The sequence below is a fragment of the Myxocyprinus asiaticus genome, chromosome 17 (genome assembly GCF_019703515.2).
Source record: "Myxocyprinus asiaticus isolate MX2 ecotype Aquarium Trade chromosome 17, UBuf_Myxa_2, whole genome shotgun sequence".
NCBI lineage: Eukaryota > Metazoa > Chordata > Actinopteri > Cypriniformes > Catostomidae > Myxocyprinus > Myxocyprinus asiaticus.
The window spans coordinates 3,321,793-3,341,674 of NC_059360.1; the positions used below are offsets into that span (position 1 = coordinate 3,321,793).

Here is a 19,882-nt window from a genome sequence, read left to right on the forward strand (position 1 = left end):
TATCAGAGGGAAAAGAGAAAATAACACACACTATAGACTATACCAATTTATTCACACTTTTAAAATATCCAGTAACATTTGTGGAAAAACCTTATTTAAATGTTAATTTAAGGTTAAAGGTGCACTCAGTAATTCTAATATTTAAAATATCGACTGCTGTGTCTCAAGTCTGTGTATATGTGCTAAACTACATTGGGGGAATCCCTGAGTTTGACATTGGAGGGAACCCCCACTATTGAAGCACAATTCTGCTACAGGTCAAGATAGAAAGTTAAGTACAACACTGAAACAACTGTGTAATATTTGGAAAGAAAGCCAAGCAACAGAGAAAAAAAAATAGCTAAGTCTTCCTCAGATGTCATGCTTATGCATACAAGCATCGCAGGGAATTTGCGTTGCTGTAGAGAAAGCTGCTTACTGACCGAACAACATTATACGGGACTAAAGAGAAAGCCGTGAACACAGTGCATGTAAACATTCGAGTGTACACCCTGTCTACACTATATGTGGGTGGAGCGGCGCATCAAAAGCAGTAGAACCCCATTATAATCAATGATGCTGTCTACACTGGAAGTGTCTGTTGCGATGCGACAGTAAACGGGTGTCCTGTTCCATTTTACACTGCACACGCTGGTGCTACTACTGCCAACAACACAAATAAGCGGTTTAGAATGTTCGTGTCAATGTGTCCAGTGTAGACACTCAAGCCGTTGCGGCACGCTATGTAGCATCAACGAATGCGCCCAGTGTAGACAGGGTGTTAAGCAGCTTTCTCGCAATAAACAACTTTCTAGTGCCCATGTAAACTAGCTCAATGATTAACTTCTAGACTACAGAATATAGCTCTAAACTATTGTGCAATATTCAGTTTCATAAAGAAGAGCCTGGATCATTGGTGAGCTCTGGTGATGGGTCATAGATGACATCAGCCACTTTCACACATGAAACCCATTAAATATATATATATTTTTTTAAATTCTTGTCTGTCTCTTTCTTCTGTGCTAGCATCTTTACTACTCCAGCCACTGTAAGAACTTAGCAGTCCTATACTGAAGATGTTGTTAAACTTCGTATTACAAATTGCGTGCTATGTTTCTCATTTGTAAGTCACTTTGGATAAATGCATCTGCTAAATGACTAAATGTAAATGTAAATTGCAGTAAAATTGTTGGATTGCCTTTACTGGTAAATGTACCACATCTGCTATTCACACTTGCAACAGCTTTCCATATTTTTTTCTGTTTTGCTTCCATTCACACATCAGCACCAAAATGCCATTGAACTCTGAGATGCAGTTGTTTTATCAGTCAACAAACTTCTTCATCCACTTGGATGAAGAGAGTAAACCTTGATTATACTACACATCTTCTAAAATCTAAACAGAATCTAAAAATACTCCATATCATACTCTCACCGACAAACACAAAACGACTGAGGATCAGTCCGGCTGTCAAATTGATCCAATCCATTCACAGACTCACATGGAAACAGTGTTGTCCCTGTTCTAGGAAATGCATGACAGATTAAATAAACATGGATGTACGGGGGTGCTGCATGTTGTTGCTGCTACTTTGCTTTAAGTCGCAAATGAAACGGGCCAAACACATTTGGGTAGAAATTGGTAGTGTGTGTGCATTAAAAGTTAAGTTCCACTTTGAGTGATTGTTCAACATCTCCATTTCTTCACGTTCCAGTTATATTGCTTCATGCTGTCGATCGCCATCGAGTTGTCATACACTATGAGATTTCCTCTATAGCCAGCTCTAAAATATCAAACATGTTTGATATCCTCCGAGTAGATGGAATCATTTCACTCTGTCCAATTTGACTAGTAATTGGCCAAAAGCAAACTTCTTATGTTAGTGCATCCTGGATCCTTGTACCGTTAATCTTACGGCTTTGTTCACACACAGCATCAAAACCGAACTTTTCAGGTAATGCTACAACTTCTCATTCAGGGAAATTCTCAGAGCTATTGTACTTTATGTATTTTAAAAATGGGACATTTTCACATGTGACCTCTAAACAGACAAAATGCAGCTTATTTTCTGAAAAGGCTGTATGTGTAAAAGCAATTATTGACATGACTAACTTCACACAAATTTACAGAGAGGCTGAGGGAGAGGCAGAGGATGGAAAGGGAGTGTTGTACACTGAGGCCTGAACAAACAGTTTGCTGTGTGCTGGATACCCAAGAGAGATGGGTGTGGTGTGATCTGTATACAGTAGCCTTTGATACAGAGAAGAGAGTGCTTGAGACTGCTGATGTCCTACAGAGAGAGATGTCATATTTTGCTTAGGACACCAGAATCACCACCCGATTTTTGGGTTCCCCAACCTCCAAAATCCCAGTATAAATCCTGTATACTAAAGTATAGATATACTATAATAAAGTACAATGGTAAACGCCTACTTTGTCAGCAGCCTTTGTTCCAGAAGTGTTTTTCCTATTCATTTTCTCTACAGCATTTCAGACTTTGGTTTTGAAGCAAATAAGTACTGTTAATGACAAGTGTACAAGATATGACTGTGTACATCCCTTTTTTAGGAACTTCTCATCACATGAAGCCTTGCAAATTATGTAATTAAGATGAAGCTGAGAAATCCAGCAACACTTGTGTTAAAAAAAAAAGGACATTTTAAAGTTAAAGGTGCACTCAGCGATTCCTGAGAAACACTGTTGATATTCGAACTCAGCTGCCAAAACAAACACACCCCTCCCTTCAGTGCTCCTTTGGAAGCTCCGCCCCCCAAATTCATGCACACAAGACCAGCACACCAGCTCCAGACACTCACAACTCTCCTGCTACTAAATCTAACATCACAACAACAGCATATATGGGTTCTGTGAAACATAGTAAAATTTATGTTACCCACCTATTGAGAAGAAAAAGAGCAACTTCTGCATCTGTCTTCAAGCCTTTTACCTCTTGGAGGTCTCTGAAAAGCCTCACCTCCTAGCCCTCGACTTATCATAATCCTTCTTTTTTTAGTTTATATTCGTCTGACCTTTTTCTCTTGGCCTGTTGGCCTCCTTGGAGTTTAGAAAGTTTGCATCAGCAAGATTTGCCATCGCTCATCTCCTCTCGCTCTGCCCCCACCCCCCCTCCTGTGCACGCGCAAGAACCACCCCCTGCTGTTTGGCTGGAGTAGTGTTGTGTGGATCGGTCTGATCCACTTTGTTTTTGTCCCATTTACAGAGCCAGGGCTGTATACAAATACTAGATTTTTTTTCAGCCCACCCACAGAATGGACAGCTAGCAGACTGCGAGGAGATATTTGCAGAAATAGACAAAAAGTGTATTGGATTAGAATTACTGAGTGCACCTTTAACCTTAAATTAACATTTAAATAAGGTTTTTCCACAAATGTTACTGGATTTCTCTTCTTTATCTTTGTCCAACCTAATCCGTGCAACTTGAGAGTAGGTAAAGCCAGATTTACTTTCTCAAATGACATAATTAAATCAGGAATGAGCATCAAATTATTCATTTATTAGTATGGAAACAAATGATAGAAGTATATTGCAAAATACTCTGATACATACAAATATATAAGTAGTTTGAGAGTGTGGGGAGACAGACTTGATTTTTTGTCGTTCACAATGCTTGTGACACAATGTCACTTTTTTCTTTTCTTTGTTCGGCCGTGATCTACATTTCAATGGTAACTGTGTGTAGTTCTTCACTAGGAATTTGGCTATTATTTGGCAGCTCAGAACTTTAACAATTACACTGCTACCACACCAATGTAATCCATATCTCTTAATATTATTTCTTGCTGTATCATGTTGAAATTATTATTATTATTTTTTTTTTCATTTTCCCTTTAATTTCAGTGACCAATAAGAAACCAGCACAGGTTTTAATCACTAAAGTCAAGCAGTTTCATGGTTCGTCATCTTTTGTTAGAAGATCACAGTGGACTATCGGCCAGCTGCGACAGGTCAACGGCATTGACTCCATCCGGGTGAGTACATGAGATGTTCCCCTGGCTCTTTCTTCATTTCCACTGTCTCTACAGCAGATGCCAGAGAACTGTTTGATTAATGATATTATTGATCTTTGACTCCTTTCCTTCTTCCTGCAACATTTAGGATTGTCCAGAGTTTGACTTGACGTTTGTGAATGGATGTGACCAGTGGACAGCAGGTTCTGCTGGAGAAAAGTGCATATTTGTCCAGATTCTCAATCACACCTGCCAGAGGTACATCCCCGACAGAAAACCAGAGTTTGTCAACTGCCACTCCAAAATGCTGGGAGGTGAGGAAACCCATTCTGACATACCCTCTCATTTACTACAATTGCAGTCTGTTTTGTTGCTTTATAACAATGAATACTACAGCTCCAACACATTATTCTACTGCATTTTCTATTCTGATTTAATTAGCACAATCAGTATGATACTTTAGCGAGTGTTTTTTATGTTTATAGTCTGGTATGAAAACTCTGGACTGAAAAGTCAATAAAAATGATCCATGCTTGTTAAAATGGATGGCAAGGAACATTATAGCTGATTATACACCCCACTCCTCTCTCAGTTTGGAATTCATCAGGAAGACAGTATGAAGGAACCAAAATATCAACTAGTTAATAATGCCCCAGAATCTTATGTAAATTCCGTGAGGTAGGGCTGTTCCTATCTACTGAGTAATTCAAGCATGATGTGCCACCTTGATGTTTTTGCGAATATGTGGCAGTAGGGGGGCAGTCAGCGCAACTCCAACTGTACAGTCAACACACCTCGTCAAACCAACGAGAGCAACATGCAGCACAGCCTTCAACAGATGGTGTGCTCTTGCGCTCAAAGACAGCTGGACTGAGCACAATTGAATTCAGGGATCTTGAGGTGCGTTTTTCAACATTTCAAACTACGTTTAACTTCACACAGCGTCCTAAAAACACAGCGCTTATGACTAGAACCACTGAAATCTAGTGAGACGTAAAGTGACCAAAGTGAGATGCTCCAAAAGCGTCCGTCTGACGCACGAGTACATGCATCGACAATTTAAAATAGTACAGACGGAAGTAGGCCAATGATAGGGTTATGTTCAAAGATATGGAAATATAATAAACAATATTTTGTCTTTTAAAGCAACTTTTTGTATTGTCTAAATGCTTTACTAGACTGCTGCCACAATAAAAGTATTTGATGTAATGTATTATAATTTTCTGAATCGTAATATTTATTATATATTATATAAAATGTATAATTATTTTAATTATTATAAACTAAATATTTATTTGTGGGCCTTTCTCAATAACTATTGATTTATGCAATTGATTGCGATTATTTAGATTAATTAAATTGGCAAATTATGTAATTAATTTGATTTAAACATTTATCGATTGAGCCCTAACAAAAACATTAAAATGTCCACAAAAACTGTTCTGTCTGCAATTAAATCACTCAAATAATATAAGTGTATCGTCCTCATTTTAAGTATTTGTTTGAATTAGCTTTAATTGAAAAAGAACATGAGGTTTTTTGTGATTTTGTGATGACTTCTGTGTAGTTCTGTGTGACTTTTACATGACTTCTGTGTTTGTGTAAATCTTTGTTCGAAGTATCTAATCTAATTACCTTTAAGTTAACATTATTAATGTCTGGAGGACTTTTCTTGTAGCCTGAATACTCTGATACTCACCTTATTTTAGAGTTTCACTGGTAAAAGGTGTACCCTTTCTCCTCCTCCTCCCTGCCAGTTATTCTTCAGTAACCTTCCTCCCACTTTATAAATAACAGCTTTTAGTGTTACTTCTTGACTTTATTCTTTGAGTCGGGCTCTGACTCACTAACTGAAGCAGAGCAGAGGTTCCTGTAGGGTCACATGCTCAGATCCTGTTGGCTGGCAGGACACAGTAGACTGATCCATTTAAAGCTGAATAAACATTAGTACACTTGATTGTGAGGCTTTTACTGACTGAAAGAAATATATTAGTTTATGAATGTTTTGGTAATGGAAACGGCTAATTTCCTGAATCATACTTTACAGTATTTTAAGACATCTCAAAGATCATCCAGAGAAATGGGATGCACCTGAGCTAAATGTCAAGTGTCATAGCAAAGAATCTGAATACTGTCAATGTGATATTTCAGTTTTTTCTTTTTGATAAATTTGAAAAGTTATCATAAATCTGGTTTTTGCTTTGTCATTATGGGGTATGTAGTGTAGATTGATGTGAAAATAATAATAATTTAAAGCATTTTAGCATAAGGCTGCAACAATAAAATGTGAAAAAAATGAAGGGGTCTGAATACTTTCTGAATGCACTGTAATTAACCATGAGAGCAGTGAGATGAATCCAGTACTGCTGAAGAATAGCGAGTCCCTCTGGCCCCTCCGGTGTAAGTCTCACACCAGTGCAAAACAAATACCATGAAGCTGCTCAGGTGTGAGACAAAAGCCGTGGGGGATTTCACCACATGTGTGGATGATAATGGAGGAAAAGACAACTTGATTCAAGTTTGATCAAAATTGTTATTTATAAATTCCCTTTACCAAATCTATGAAGACAGAATCAAAAATTTAGAGTGATCAGTAGACACCACAAATGTATGTGACAAACTACTCAAAACACTGGGTCGCATTCAATAACTGTACATATGTATACCTGATGCCATTAGGTAGACTCTGGCACAGATGCCATCAGGTAGACTCTGGCACAGATGTATTCTGTTAGACTCTGGGAGAGATGCCAGCAGGTAGACTCTGGCAGGACAGATGCCATCAGATAGACTGTGGCACAAATGCCATCAGGTAGGCTCTGGCAGGACAGATGCCATCAGATAGACTGTGGCACAAATGCCATCGGGTAGGCTCAAGCACAGGTGCCATCAGAGAGACATTGGCACAAATGTCAACAGGTAGGCTCTGGCAGGACAGATGCCATCAGATAGACTCTGGTACTTATGCCATCAGGTAGACTCTGGCACAGATGTCATCAGAGAGACATTGGCACAAATGTCAACAGGTAGACTCTGGCACAGATGTCATCAGGTAGACTCTGGCACAGATGTCATCAGGTAGACTCTGGCACAGATGTCATCAGGTAGACTCTGGCACAGATGTCATCAGGTAGACTCTGGCATAGACGTCATCAGGTAGACTCTGGCATAGACGTCATCAGGTAGACTCTGCGGACAGATGCCATCGGGTGGACTCTGCGGAAGACGCCATCGGGTGGACTCTGCGGAAGATGCCATCGGGTGGACTCTGGGACAGATGCCATCGGGTAGACTGTGGGACAGATGCCATCAGGTAGACTCTGGCATAGACCCCATCAGGCAGACTCTTGGACACATGCCATTAGGTAGAATCTGGCGCAGATGCCATCTGGTAGACTGGAACAGATGCCATCAGGAAGACTGTGGTGCAGATGCCTTCAGGTAGACTGTGGGACAGATGCCATCAGGTAGACTCTGGCGCAGATGCCATCAGGTAGACTCTCATGCAGATGCCATCAGGAAGACACTGGCGCAGATGCCATCAGGAAGACACTGGCGCAGATGCCATCAGGAAGACTCTGGCGCAGATGCCATCAGGTAGACTCTGGCGCAGATGCCATCAGGTAGACTGTGGGACAGATGCCATCAGGAAGACTCTGGCGCAGATGCCATCAGGAATTCTCTGGCGCAGATGCCATCAGGAAGACTCTGGGGCAGATGCCATCAGGTGGACTCTGCGGAAGATGCCATCGGGTGGACTCTGGGACAGATGCCATCGGGTAGACTGTGGGACAGATGCCATCGGGTAGACTCTGGCATAGACCCCATCGGGTAGACTCTTGGACACATGCCATTAGGTAGAATCTGGCATAGATGTCACCAGGAAGACTCTGGCACAGATGCCATCAGAAAGACTCTTGCACAGATGCCATCAGGAAGACAGTGGGACAGATGCCATCAGGTAGACTCTGGCACAGATGCCATCAGGTAGACTCTGGCGCAGATGCCATCAGGAAGACACTGGCACAGATGCCATCAGGTAGACTCTGGCACAGATGCCATCAGGTAGACTCTGGCACAGATGCCATCAGGTAGACTCTGGTATAGATGTTATCAGGTAGACTCTGGCACAGATGCCATCAGGTAGACTCTGGCACAGATGCCATCAGGTAGACTCTGGCACAGATGCCATCAGGTAGACTCTGGCACAGATGCCATCAGGTAGACTCTGGTATAGATATTATCAGGTAGACTCTGGGACAAAATTATCAGGTAGACAAAACTGTGCGCTTGGCCTCTTTAATGAGGGAATGAACTATATGCTACTCATCGCGTAAAGAACTGAGAATAATGTAGGCTAATCAAAATCCAGAGGTTCTCAAATGTGAGAATCCAACGGCCCTCTAAAAAACTGATACACCAGGCATTGTTATTTATGAAAAGAGGCAAACATTCACAAAATGTTTTTTGCAGTGAAATTAACAAATTCAAATGCAGATAAAATATTATTTAAAAACAACAATATATTTGCCCTAGATAATGAGATTTTATACATTTTCAAATAGCTTAACATTTTTCAAGGAACTTGTAGCCTTCCATGCATGATGCATATGTATTGCACACACACTTAGAAATGTATTGTAAAATGTACTGTACTTTACTGGGAATTAGTTGCCAGTAAGTCTGTAAATAAACAACAGAGTACTGTAAATCAATTATTACAATTGTACTGTAAAAACACATACTGGTACTGTAGAATTACACGTTTGTACAGCTGAGCTACAGTAGAATTACAGCAGATATAATGTATATTTACAATAAATATGTAAACGAAGTTACAAGATTAACTGTGAACCTACTGTACTGCTGTAATTTAGCAGTGATGCTGGTACCTGCATACATTGCTGCATAAATAAATTATGGTGTTGACCTTTTATTTACTAATTTTATCTATGATGTTTTGTTTTTTTAATGTTCAGTGTTTTTCCTTTTATCTGTAAAATGTTTTTTGTTTATTGTCACCATTGATGAGATTTGTATGCCAAATGTTGATCTTTGCGTGTGTCTGGTTGAAGTCATATTACAAAACTTTGTGTTACAAGGAAATATCATGATATATTTGTTGACTAACAGGCTAAATACCTACTCTCAAAATTATTGGCTGTATAATTGTTATGCATAGCTGACACATTACACTCAATCTACACTTTTTTTTTTTTTTTTTTTTAGGTGTGAATGTTGAGTGTTAGACTGGTTTAACGTTAGACCTTCAACCTATTATATTCTTCCTTTTGCCAAAGGGGTAGCAAATGTGTTCATTTAAAACATTTTTAAAATGGCTGGAAGGTGGTTTGTTAAATTTAAGGTCTAAATTCCCAACCTAAGGGAACACTAATCACCATAATGGTGACTTTGAACTAGAAACATTTATTGACAGTAAATAACATTAAATAGAACTAAATCTTCAACTTACATTTATGCATTTTACCAGTATACGTGTTTCTAGGATTTAAGCCCATGACCTATAACATGAAGAATTGTTAACGCAATGCTCTAAATTGCACTATAAGAAAGTTATGTTTGGGTCTTTTTACTTTGCCCACAATGCGGGGGAGGGCAGTAGAGTTATATGCCCTTTAACAATGGTGCATAGTAGATCTAGTGTTTCATTTTCTCTAGTTGAACACTGGACTATAGGTAGCATGAATGAAAGCATTGGTTGGTTGTGACTGTGGATAATTTCACATTCTGCCTCTCCATTGCTGTAGATGGTATATAAACAATAACAAAGAGTTACGCCTGCAAAATGGTCTGCTGAAGTTTGCTGAAAAAGTTTGTTGCTCTCAGTTACCTTCCTACTCTTTTACTTTATCACACAGTTACCATTACAAAGCAAATTCTGTAGTGGTCTACATGTCTTGGTTTTACCTTGTTCTACCTGTCTCTGGTTGTGTAGGTAACAGCGTCCTGAACAGTGCAGCAGACAGCGTTACCAGTGCAGTGCATAAGGCTAGTCAGGCGCTGAATGAGCGTGGCGAGAGACTGGGACGTGTGGAGGAGAAGACTGGCGAAATGATGAACAGTGCCCAGCATTTTGCTGACACTGCACACAAGGTAAAAGCACCACCACGGGTTTGTTTGTTTGTTTACTTAGTCTTATTTCAGTTCCTTTTGATTGTCTATAACAGACTGTAAGGAATATTCTGACCATTGGAGCAATAGGGGGCAGTAAGCGAAACTCCAGCTATAAACAATAAACAATATATTGCCTTCTAAAACCACTTTTTGTATTGTCTTATCAATGCTTCACTCGTCTGGCACAATAATGTAATGCATTTTAATGATTTTAATGATTATTTTAATAATATATATTATATTTATAATTCTTTAAATATGATTATAATTATTTAATCTTGGGCTGTCGATTTAACACATTAATTCAGTGTGATTAATTATATTTAAAATAAATGTGTTAAAAAATTTATGCAATTAATCATGTCCCCAGACCATAATAGGGAATATTCCTTTCATGTAAGCAATTCGGTATGGAGTACCACCTGTTTTCTCCAGTGGGCAGTAACTGAAACTCGCTGTAAAGGCAACAACACAGCCCAGACAGAAAACAAACCACACTTACTGAGAGCAGACAACACAACTTGTGTTCTAAAAAACAAAACAAACAAAAAAACACAATGTGTGCTTCTCATTTCTAAAATTGTGCATCCTCGTTTCCTTTCCTTGCTTCCTAGCTCCACCCTCTTAGGAAATGAGGAAAAGATCCAAGGAAAGGAAATGAGGATGGAGGAATCAAAGCAAGACGGATTTGTAAATTGGAATGTCCTGCTCACTCGTGCGTCACTTCAGAGCGCGTTTTTGCGCAGCTGCAGTACTTCAGCGCTTGCCGTTATGTTATTGAAACTTTATTTGAAGTATGTTTCAATTATGGTTTCTTTAAACTGCAAAGGTGATACATTAAGTAAAACTATTGTGTCAGATGAGAAGGGGGAGGAGAATAAATACGTGTGTCAGGTGCTTCGACCAAAATGTCTTCCGCATAGGATGCTCCTGTGTTTCCTCGCTCAAGCATCCTCGGTAACCTTCCTCCGTCCTCTTTCATTGCCTCCTCGTGGTGCATTTAGAGAATTTAGACATTCTTCATGATGGCGGACTTTGATCGGTTTCCGCTCAGTTTAAGAGGGGCGAGAACCGCATCAATGCGCTTTGTTAATATGCGAGGAGCCAGAGACAGTCCGAAGGGCAGGACTTTGAATTGATATGCTGTTCCCTCGAACGCAAATCTCAAAAACATCCTGTGATGTCGTACAATTTGGATATGAAAGTACGCATCCTTCAGATCTATCGATGCAAACCAATTGTGTGGGCGTACATGCGATAAAATCCGTTTCTGAGTATTCATTTTGAATGGGTGCTTTATGAGCGCGTGATTTAAATGTCTCAGATCCAGGATCGACCGAAGCCCGCCGTCTTTCTTTGGAACAAGAAAATAACGGCTGTACAATTTGGCACAATCTCTATCGCGTTTTTCACGATGAGACTGTGTATTTCGGCTCGTAACACTGGCGCGTCTTCAGACAAAACCGTGGAAAACAGAACGCCGTTGAAACGGTGGCCGGTGTGCAAAATTGGATCATATAACCATGTTCGATCATTTTTGCACCCATTCTGAAATACCCGTTAGGGCTCACCACGCATCTGCGTAATGGGACAGAGGGCAATTTGGTTTACTCACTGTATATGATATGATGCAACGCTAATGTGTGTGCTTTGAAGAGGAAAAAGGGGCTCTTTATTGAGAATGTGTGAGCATCTCGTGCATTTGCAATGAATGCTCTATTCTTTTTTGCACTTATTGCATTTTTTTATTGCATTTATATGAGTGCAAGACACAGAAACAACATTTTGAACAATATTGTGAACAACAATATTCCTTTCCTGACAAACAATAGTGGGGAGATGGAGAACAGTGTTTTGTGTCTCCAATCGAGCCTTTTTTGGAACAGACCCGGAGGGAACTGCGGGCTCTGCTTTCCGCTTCAAAGGGTTGTGCCCGTCAGGAGCGCTTTTGCTGCACGTGCCGATACGCAGGTGCCGGTGAGGCAGCAGGTATGGGGCTTTTAGTCGGGCGCTGGCTCAAACAGAGCAAGGGTGAACCGGCTGTGATATACTCCGTTTGGGAATAAAGTGTCTCATAGCCTGTGACTGCTGCTGAATCGCGACGTAACGCTCAGCAAACTTATTCACAGAGCCGCCATAGAGGCCGGCTGGAGACACTGGAGCATCCAAAAGAGTGTCTTTTTCCTTATCACTCATTTCTGTGAGGGTCAGCCATATACGTCGATCCAGAACTGCCAGGTTGACCATGGACTTGCCGATGGCCTGCGCAGTGACTTTCGTGGTATGCAGCGCTAAATCTGTAGTGGTGCGGAGCTCTTTGAATATCTCTGGATTGAAGCCGTGCTCGTCCATTTGCCTGAGGAGCTTGGCTTGAAATTCCTGGCGCACCGCCATTGTGTGGAGTGTTGATCCAGCTTGTTTTGCTGCTGAGTAAGCTTTTCCCGCCAGTGCGGACGTTTGTCGACAAGGTTTGGAAGGATGTATGCGGCGTGATTTCCACGCCCTGTTACTCGCTGGGCAGAGGTGTGCCAATTTAATAACCGTTTTCTTCCCCGTGATCCACATTAAAGAGGATGGTGTCACTGCGCGAGCACGCCAGGACTTGGATAGTTCGTTATGAACTTCGGGGAAGAATGGGGCAGATTTGCAGGACGCTGCCGTTTGACGGCATCTGGACTGCTGGAACCATTCATCGAGGCGAGACTGTTCAGGTTCCTCTGGGGGAGACCACTCAAGGTGAAGCGCTTCGACCACCCTGGTAAGGACATGGAGCATCGCCCTGTCAGTGGCACGTGCACGTTCGTCGCCCTTGCTTGGGGGAGGGGCGGCAGCCTCATCCACGGACCACTCGCCTGATGCAGCGAGAGATATAATGACATCGTCATTATTATCCCCAGCGTCAGAACCGCTACACGAGACGAGGCCACCCGCTCTTTCAGAAGGCTCGTCTCGCACATAGTGTATCAGAAAACATGCGCTTCGGAGAGATCGAGGGGCTCGCGGGGTGTGTGCCGCCACAAGGACCACCTCAAAGTCATCCTGCTCGACCTCGTGGCCCCGCCGTGCCTCCTCGTGTGAATCCTCGGGTATCACAGAAGAGGCGGGTGGGAGGGCTTGTGAGGCTGAATCATCCCTCAGAACAAGGGTGATTCACGAGCGAAGTGTCTTGAGGCTCATGCCCTCACAGTGAGGGCAGTCTGTCTCCATGAGAGCTGCCTCTGCATGGGCGAGGCCCAGACAGCAAACAGATGTGAACATGTAAGTCACTCTTTTAGATATATAAATATATAAATTTATATTTAGATTTATATCACACAGTATACAATACACAATATACAATTGCTTTGTAAGGACACAAACCCTGCTGAAGCACTGCGAGGAATCAGGATGCTGAGGCCTGTTCACCAGCGATTTCGAATAACAGATATAGGCTAGTTGTTGAGGTGTTGGTGAGGTGGTGTGATGTTCGCTGGAACACCGCAGGGGAGCGTAAAGTTTTCCCGCGAAGATTCTGCCCGCTGACTCGTGTATATCGACGGCGAAGGTAGAGGGCTTCTAGACAAGAGATGATCGCTGTCTTGAAGGAAGAAATTCTGAGGAAATGGTGTTTGTGCACCTGTTTTTATAGCGGACAGTTTCACGCCAAAACAGGCAGGGCTCAAACACCATAGCCAATATTATAATATTGCCGTTATTGTAGAGAGGTTTCAACTAGGTCGTGTATGAAGGCACTCCCCATATGTGTAACTACGCAATGTCAACTGTACTGAGTCGTAAGGGAACAGTATGTTTATGACACAACGCAACCGAGACGCTCCAAAAGCATCCGTCACACACAGATGAACATTGACCCATCCTGAAACAAGCCCTTATAATAAAACTCGGACTGATTGACGAATTCAAACAAAACAATATATTGCATTCTAAAGCCACTTTTTGTATTGTCTTTTTTTTTATTATTATTGTCTTGTGTGCTTAAATAATGTAATGCATTTAAATTTTCTGTATTATTAAAAAAAAAAAATATATATATATATATATATATATATATATATATATATATATATATATATATATATATATTATTTATAATTATTTAAATGTAACTTTATTTAATTATTATATATTGTTATTGTTATGTGAAGGGATTTCTCAGCAAATATCCATACGATAGTATGTGATAATTGCGATTAATCTGCATACCATCTAATTAATTCAATGAAAAATTTTAAGTGATTGACAGCCCTAATTTAATCATTGTATATTGAACGAACTCTATGTACGACACCTAGCCTACATATTTCCAGTACAATCTCTGGCCGATAACACGCTTACAGTATCGTATTGAGCCATAGCAAAAGTGTAAAGAGAGTCACAGCAAACTACTCATCTTTCTAAAATAAAATGATTGATCACAACAAATGTGATATTATTTTATAAATTTATAAAAATGACTTCAGTTACGAGCTCCAATAAGTGTAAATATATGCTATATGAAGCTTGCAGAATAGCCAAGCACTGCTGTCCCATTTGTGTTAGGCTTTCTCTGTGTGCAAAGTGTTAAATTACATTTACATCCAGTGAATGTACAGAAATTTACAAGTGAGGAATACAACAACACAAGTGATTCATATTAAAGAGAGCACAAACAAACACCATAAAAGGAAGTTAGAGAAAGAGTCCGTTGCTCAGCTGAGGATTTAGCGCCATCCACAGGGCGATGAAGAAAAAAACCTTAGTTTTCATATAAACTGAAATAATACACCACAATATTCATAATTAAACAACAAATATAATACAGTAAGACAATAACACCTGTAATCAGTATTTATTGTCAAATTAGACACAGATGGCGCTGTTTTGGGGGCACATGGAGGACCAACTGCAAACTTTTGAGCACAACTGTATATCACTAAGTAATTAGCACTACTTTAAATTAATGTTTTTCTTTAAGGAAGGCAGAAGGCAGTTTGCGGTGAAATTCAATACCACATCCAATATCAACAATATCTTTGCAACAAGAAAAATGCTGCCTGTACCTCCAGGACTTAAAGCCCCTTGCTGTGACATTGTAGCTGCCAAGCAAGGTTGTTTGTGAATGTTTAGAATGGCATTTTTTATATTTGTAACTATTTTTGGTGTTTTAATCTTCTTCTTAACCCATTAATTTATTGGACTGACAAAGATTAATACATTTTGACACAAAATTGGATACGAAAGGCAAATTAACAATATTTTCGAGATGATATGCCACGTGCAGAAATTACACATGCAACATAGTGAGGTCATGTTAAGTGGAGCTGAGAGTACTATGTTCTTATTGGTGGCTGAAAGCATTATCAAATTTGCCAAAATATCAACCACTTTGTGTATGGTGGACGCTCCAATTCTGTGGAAATCTGTGGAGTGTGGGACTGCTTTTGAGCTACCCACTGACTTCATTAGAAGTTTTGTATATATACTACGGTAAATATAGCTTGTCGTATGCTGCTGGACATTAACAGTCCTTTGTCTCTCTCTCTCTCTCTGTCTAGCTCGCCATGAAGCACAAGTGTTAAGCCACCGCCATTTCTTTGAAGGATCTGGTTCTCTTTCAGTTGGCCCTGGCTCCGTCTCTGCTGTCAGATACTCTTGATGTGCATGAAGGATCATATGAATAGATGAGGACTTTGTGCATCACACTGTGGGTTATCAAAATGGCTCTTGCCTCCAAGAATTCCTCCTCTTCTACCCATGGATGGGATTTTTGGTCATTAAGCTGAAGTGTTGTTTCCTGTGTCCTCACCGTATGACAGACCTTATCATTATTATATTTTTAAAATATTCTAACAAGTTGTACAATAGTTTAGGTTTCAAAGGCCTGCTGATATATTTGAAATATAATTTGACATCGTTTTAACCTAATAAGTGTTTGATAAGTGCCATTATATAATAATTTTAGTGTATGAAATTAGATGTATATTTTTTTAAATCTCAAACTCTGCTCTTTTCTACATCATTTTGTTTCCTACTTCAGATATCACCACATATAAAAACGATATTTATATTCAGATACACTCAAAAGTTCTAAAAGTCAAAATGTAAATGTTACAATTGGTAAAAGTTTAGTGTATCTTGAAGAAGCTGAGGTAAGTGTAGAAATATCTCCAGAACGGCCTGAGAAATCAAAAGCGAGATCAGTGAGATCATACAGATTCACAGGCTGCATTAACACACAATGAGAGCGCTGTGGGCCTCAACTGAACATGTGGGAGATGCATGAACAATGAAAGAATGAGAGGAGAGGCGGTTAATTGATTCATGCTGTTTACTGACAGAGCAATGAGTCCGTGCGCACTGAATAAAAACATTATCCAGCGATGATTGGTGGGGGGGGTGGGGTGGGCAATATTTAGCAAAAATAAAGCAATATTTTTATTTATCAAGTTTTCCCTCTGTTTATAGTTCAAAGCTCTCATTACAGATCTGGAGTCAGTCAGTGCTACTGTAAAAACGTGTACTCATGCCACAAATATGCAAAAACAAATGTTCAATTTTTTTTTTTTTTTTTCCTTCTGGGGAATAATGTAAGTCTTTGAGAATTGAGAAAGCAGCTAATCTTTCTTTTCATAACACTTTGTGTAACATGAACACTAACATATGGCAAACATATTAGTGAAAGTTTTGTTATTGGTGAAAGTTAACTAAATTAAGGTTATTATGCTATTCTGCTTACCACAGTTGTACAGAGCGGTTATCTGAGTTACCATAAACTTTGTCAGCTTGAACCAGTCTGGCCATTCTCTGTTGACCTTTTCATCAACAAAGTCTAGAGACTGTTGTGTGTGAAAATCCCAGGAGATCAGCAGTTACAGAAATACTCAAACCAGCCCATCTGACACCAACAATCATGCCACGCTCCAAATCACTGAGATCACATTTTTCCCCATTCTGATAGTTGATGTCAAAATTTACTGAAGCTCCTGACCCGTATATGCATGATTTTATGCACTGCACTGCTGCCACACGATTGGCTGATTAGATAATCGCATGAATTAGTAGGTGTACAGGTGTTCCTAATAACAGGGTTGGGGAGTAATGGAATACATGTAACGGGATTACGTATTTAAAATACTAAATATAAGTAACTGTATTCCACTACAGTTACAATTTAAATCATTGGTAAATAGAATACAGTTACATTCAAAAAGTATTTTGATTACTGAAGAGATTACTTTGCATTTTATTGTCATTTGTTTCATTTAATATTTAGTCCTTTCAGATGGAAAACATTTATCCGTATAAATGTTACGATCCAAAGTGCATTTGAACAGAGGTGAAACACTTTCTTATGATGTGTTACATTCATACGAGCAGACAGAGAAGTAAGTTTGAAGTAAGTTTGGAGCACAAGAAATAGAAATAAAGCTTGTGTAAATTGTCATCTTTACGCTAAGATAAAATTATATTTCTAGCCATTTTACATGCACGTTTCCAGGCACGGTCATATTTGTTTATCAAGAAAATTCATGTTGGATAATAATTTCTTTTTTTCTAGTAAGACCTTTTGATATTAGGGCAAAAATCATATACTTGATAATAATTTTTGTATTGTTTTCCTGTAAAAATATCTAAAAATCCTTAAAACAAGATCAGTTTGATTGATCTTGTTTAAGAAACAACACTGCATAAGATATTTCGGTTTTTCAGAGAATGTATTTTTAACATGTGTATTTTGTCTTACTGTACTGGCAGAGTTTTTATAGTCAAAACAAGTGAAAAAATCTACCAGTGCTGAAGAAGTAATCCAAAGTATTTAGAATACGTTACTGACCTTGAGTAATCTAACGGAATATGTTACAAATTACATTTCACAGCATGTATTCTGTAATCTGTAGTGGAAAACATTTCAAAAGTAACCCTCACAACCCTGCCTTATAAAGTGCTCAGTGAGTGTAATTTGGTAGTGTATGATTCTCCAGTTACCATCTGTGGTTTTAAAGATTTTTGAATAAAATTTCCTTTCTTGAAGAACCTCTGACAATAGTGTATGGCTTACACATCTGTATTTATTTTTTGAGATAAATCTAATTTGATTCGCTAATTAAAAACAAGTGATCTCGTTGCATTATAAAATTCACATAAATGCCGTAGGTTCAAAAAATCTGGACCAATTCCCCTGGAATGCTATTGAGAACAGCGCTGACGTGTTAATGAAGATACTGAAGAGAGATGTCTGTTTGCTGATGTAATGATCAGAGAACAATGAAATTGTCATATGGATCCCAGGCCTACACTCTGTGCTTCTATAATGAAAAACAATACCTGCTTTAAAGATGTTTATATGCTCAGAAATGTGGTTGGATCACTTCAAAGTAGCAAAAATTACTTTCAAGTTTGTTTCAAAGTTGGAGCCTTTTATTTATATACTGTAATGTTTAACCTGTTTCAGGGTGTACAGTCCAATGTGCCTGTGCTATTGTGTTCTCAATGGAATAATGGATGATAATTAAATACATAAACACAACCGTGGTCAAACACAATCCGAGTCATTCATTTTGGTGTGTCATATTTAGGATTATGCCATTATAAAATCTTGAGATTTTGTTTCAGTTTGGCTGTTGATTGTCACTGTGAGCTCTTTTTTCCCCAACTCCTCCTGTTTTATTATACCACATTCAATGCTCAAACAAGCCGAGGTGTTAATTTGGCAACATCATTTTGATCACTTATTGGGCAGATAAATAAACATCCGACAAATTCAGATTATCAGTATACATACTGTATTAAAAACTACCCACCTTAATCGCAATCCTCCTTGTGGTCTATGGTCTAAAGTAGGGGTTGTCAACCTTTTGACACCAGGGACCCCAACCCAGGATCTCAATAATAATAACATAAAGAAAGATCATTACATTATGCTAAACTAGTGTTGATTTATCTTCTCAATTATCCTGAATACATAACGCCACTGTAATGTCCAACAGAAAGGTGTTTACCTTTGTTTCAGAATCAACTGTATATACACGCATTCAAAAACTACACAACAAATTAGCTACTTTTAGAAATACAATATGTACGCTACTGGTCAAAAGTTTTGAAACACGACTGAAATGTTTCTCATGATCTTAAAAATCTTTTGATCTGAAGGCGTATGCTTAAATGTTTGAAATTAGTTTTAATTGTGCCACCATATTAATTTATTTCATTATAAAACTAAAATGTAATATATTTTTTTATTATTTTTGAAATTGATGCATCCCAGGGTGATACCTCAAGAAGTTGGTTGAGAAAATGTCAAGAGTACATGTCTGCAAATTCTAGACAAAGGGTGACTTCTTTTAAGATGCTGAAATATAACACAGTTTTGATTTATTTTGGATTTTGTTTAGTCACAACATAATTCCCATAGTTCCATGTATGTTATTCCATAGCTTTGATGACTTTAAAAGGTGAAAAAAAAAATTATAATAAAGAATGAATAAGTGTTTCAAAACTTTTGACAGGTAGTGTATATATATACTGTATATATACACACTCTGATGAGCCAAAACATTATGACCTGCCTAATATGCTGTTGGTCCTCTGCGTGCTGCCAAAACAGCGCCAACCCGCCGAGGCATGGACTCTACAAGACCCCTGAAGCTCTCCTGTGGTATCTGGCACCAAGACATTAGCAGCAGATCCTTCAATTCCTGTAAGTTGCGAGTGGAGCCGCCGTGGATGCTCAATTGGATTGAGATCTGGGAAATCTGGAGGCCAGGGCAACACCTTGAACTCTTCATCATGTCCCTCAAACCATTCACGGACAATGTGTGCA

The 19,882-nt window shown here is 39.2% G+C and overlaps 1 protein-coding gene across 1 annotated transcript in view; it reads left to right on the forward strand.

Moving 5' to 3' along the window:
• Window positions 1-18,589, forward strand: part of stxbp6 (syntaxin binding protein 6 (amisyn)) — a 77,254-nt gene extending 58,665 nt beyond the window's left edge. The window contains exons 3-6 of the mRNA XM_051723275.1: window positions 3,839-3,969; window positions 4,097-4,262; window positions 9,905-10,062; window positions 15,618-18,589. Coding sequence (XP_051579235.1) covers window positions 3,839-3,969; window positions 4,097-4,262; window positions 9,905-10,062; window positions 15,618-15,641 — 479 coding nt within the window. The 3' untranslated portion in view covers window positions 15,642-18,589. The remainder of the gene's footprint in view (window positions 1-3,838; window positions 3,970-4,096; window positions 4,263-9,904; window positions 10,063-15,617) is intronic.
• The last annotated feature ends 1,293 nt before the right edge of the window (window positions 18,590-19,882 follow it).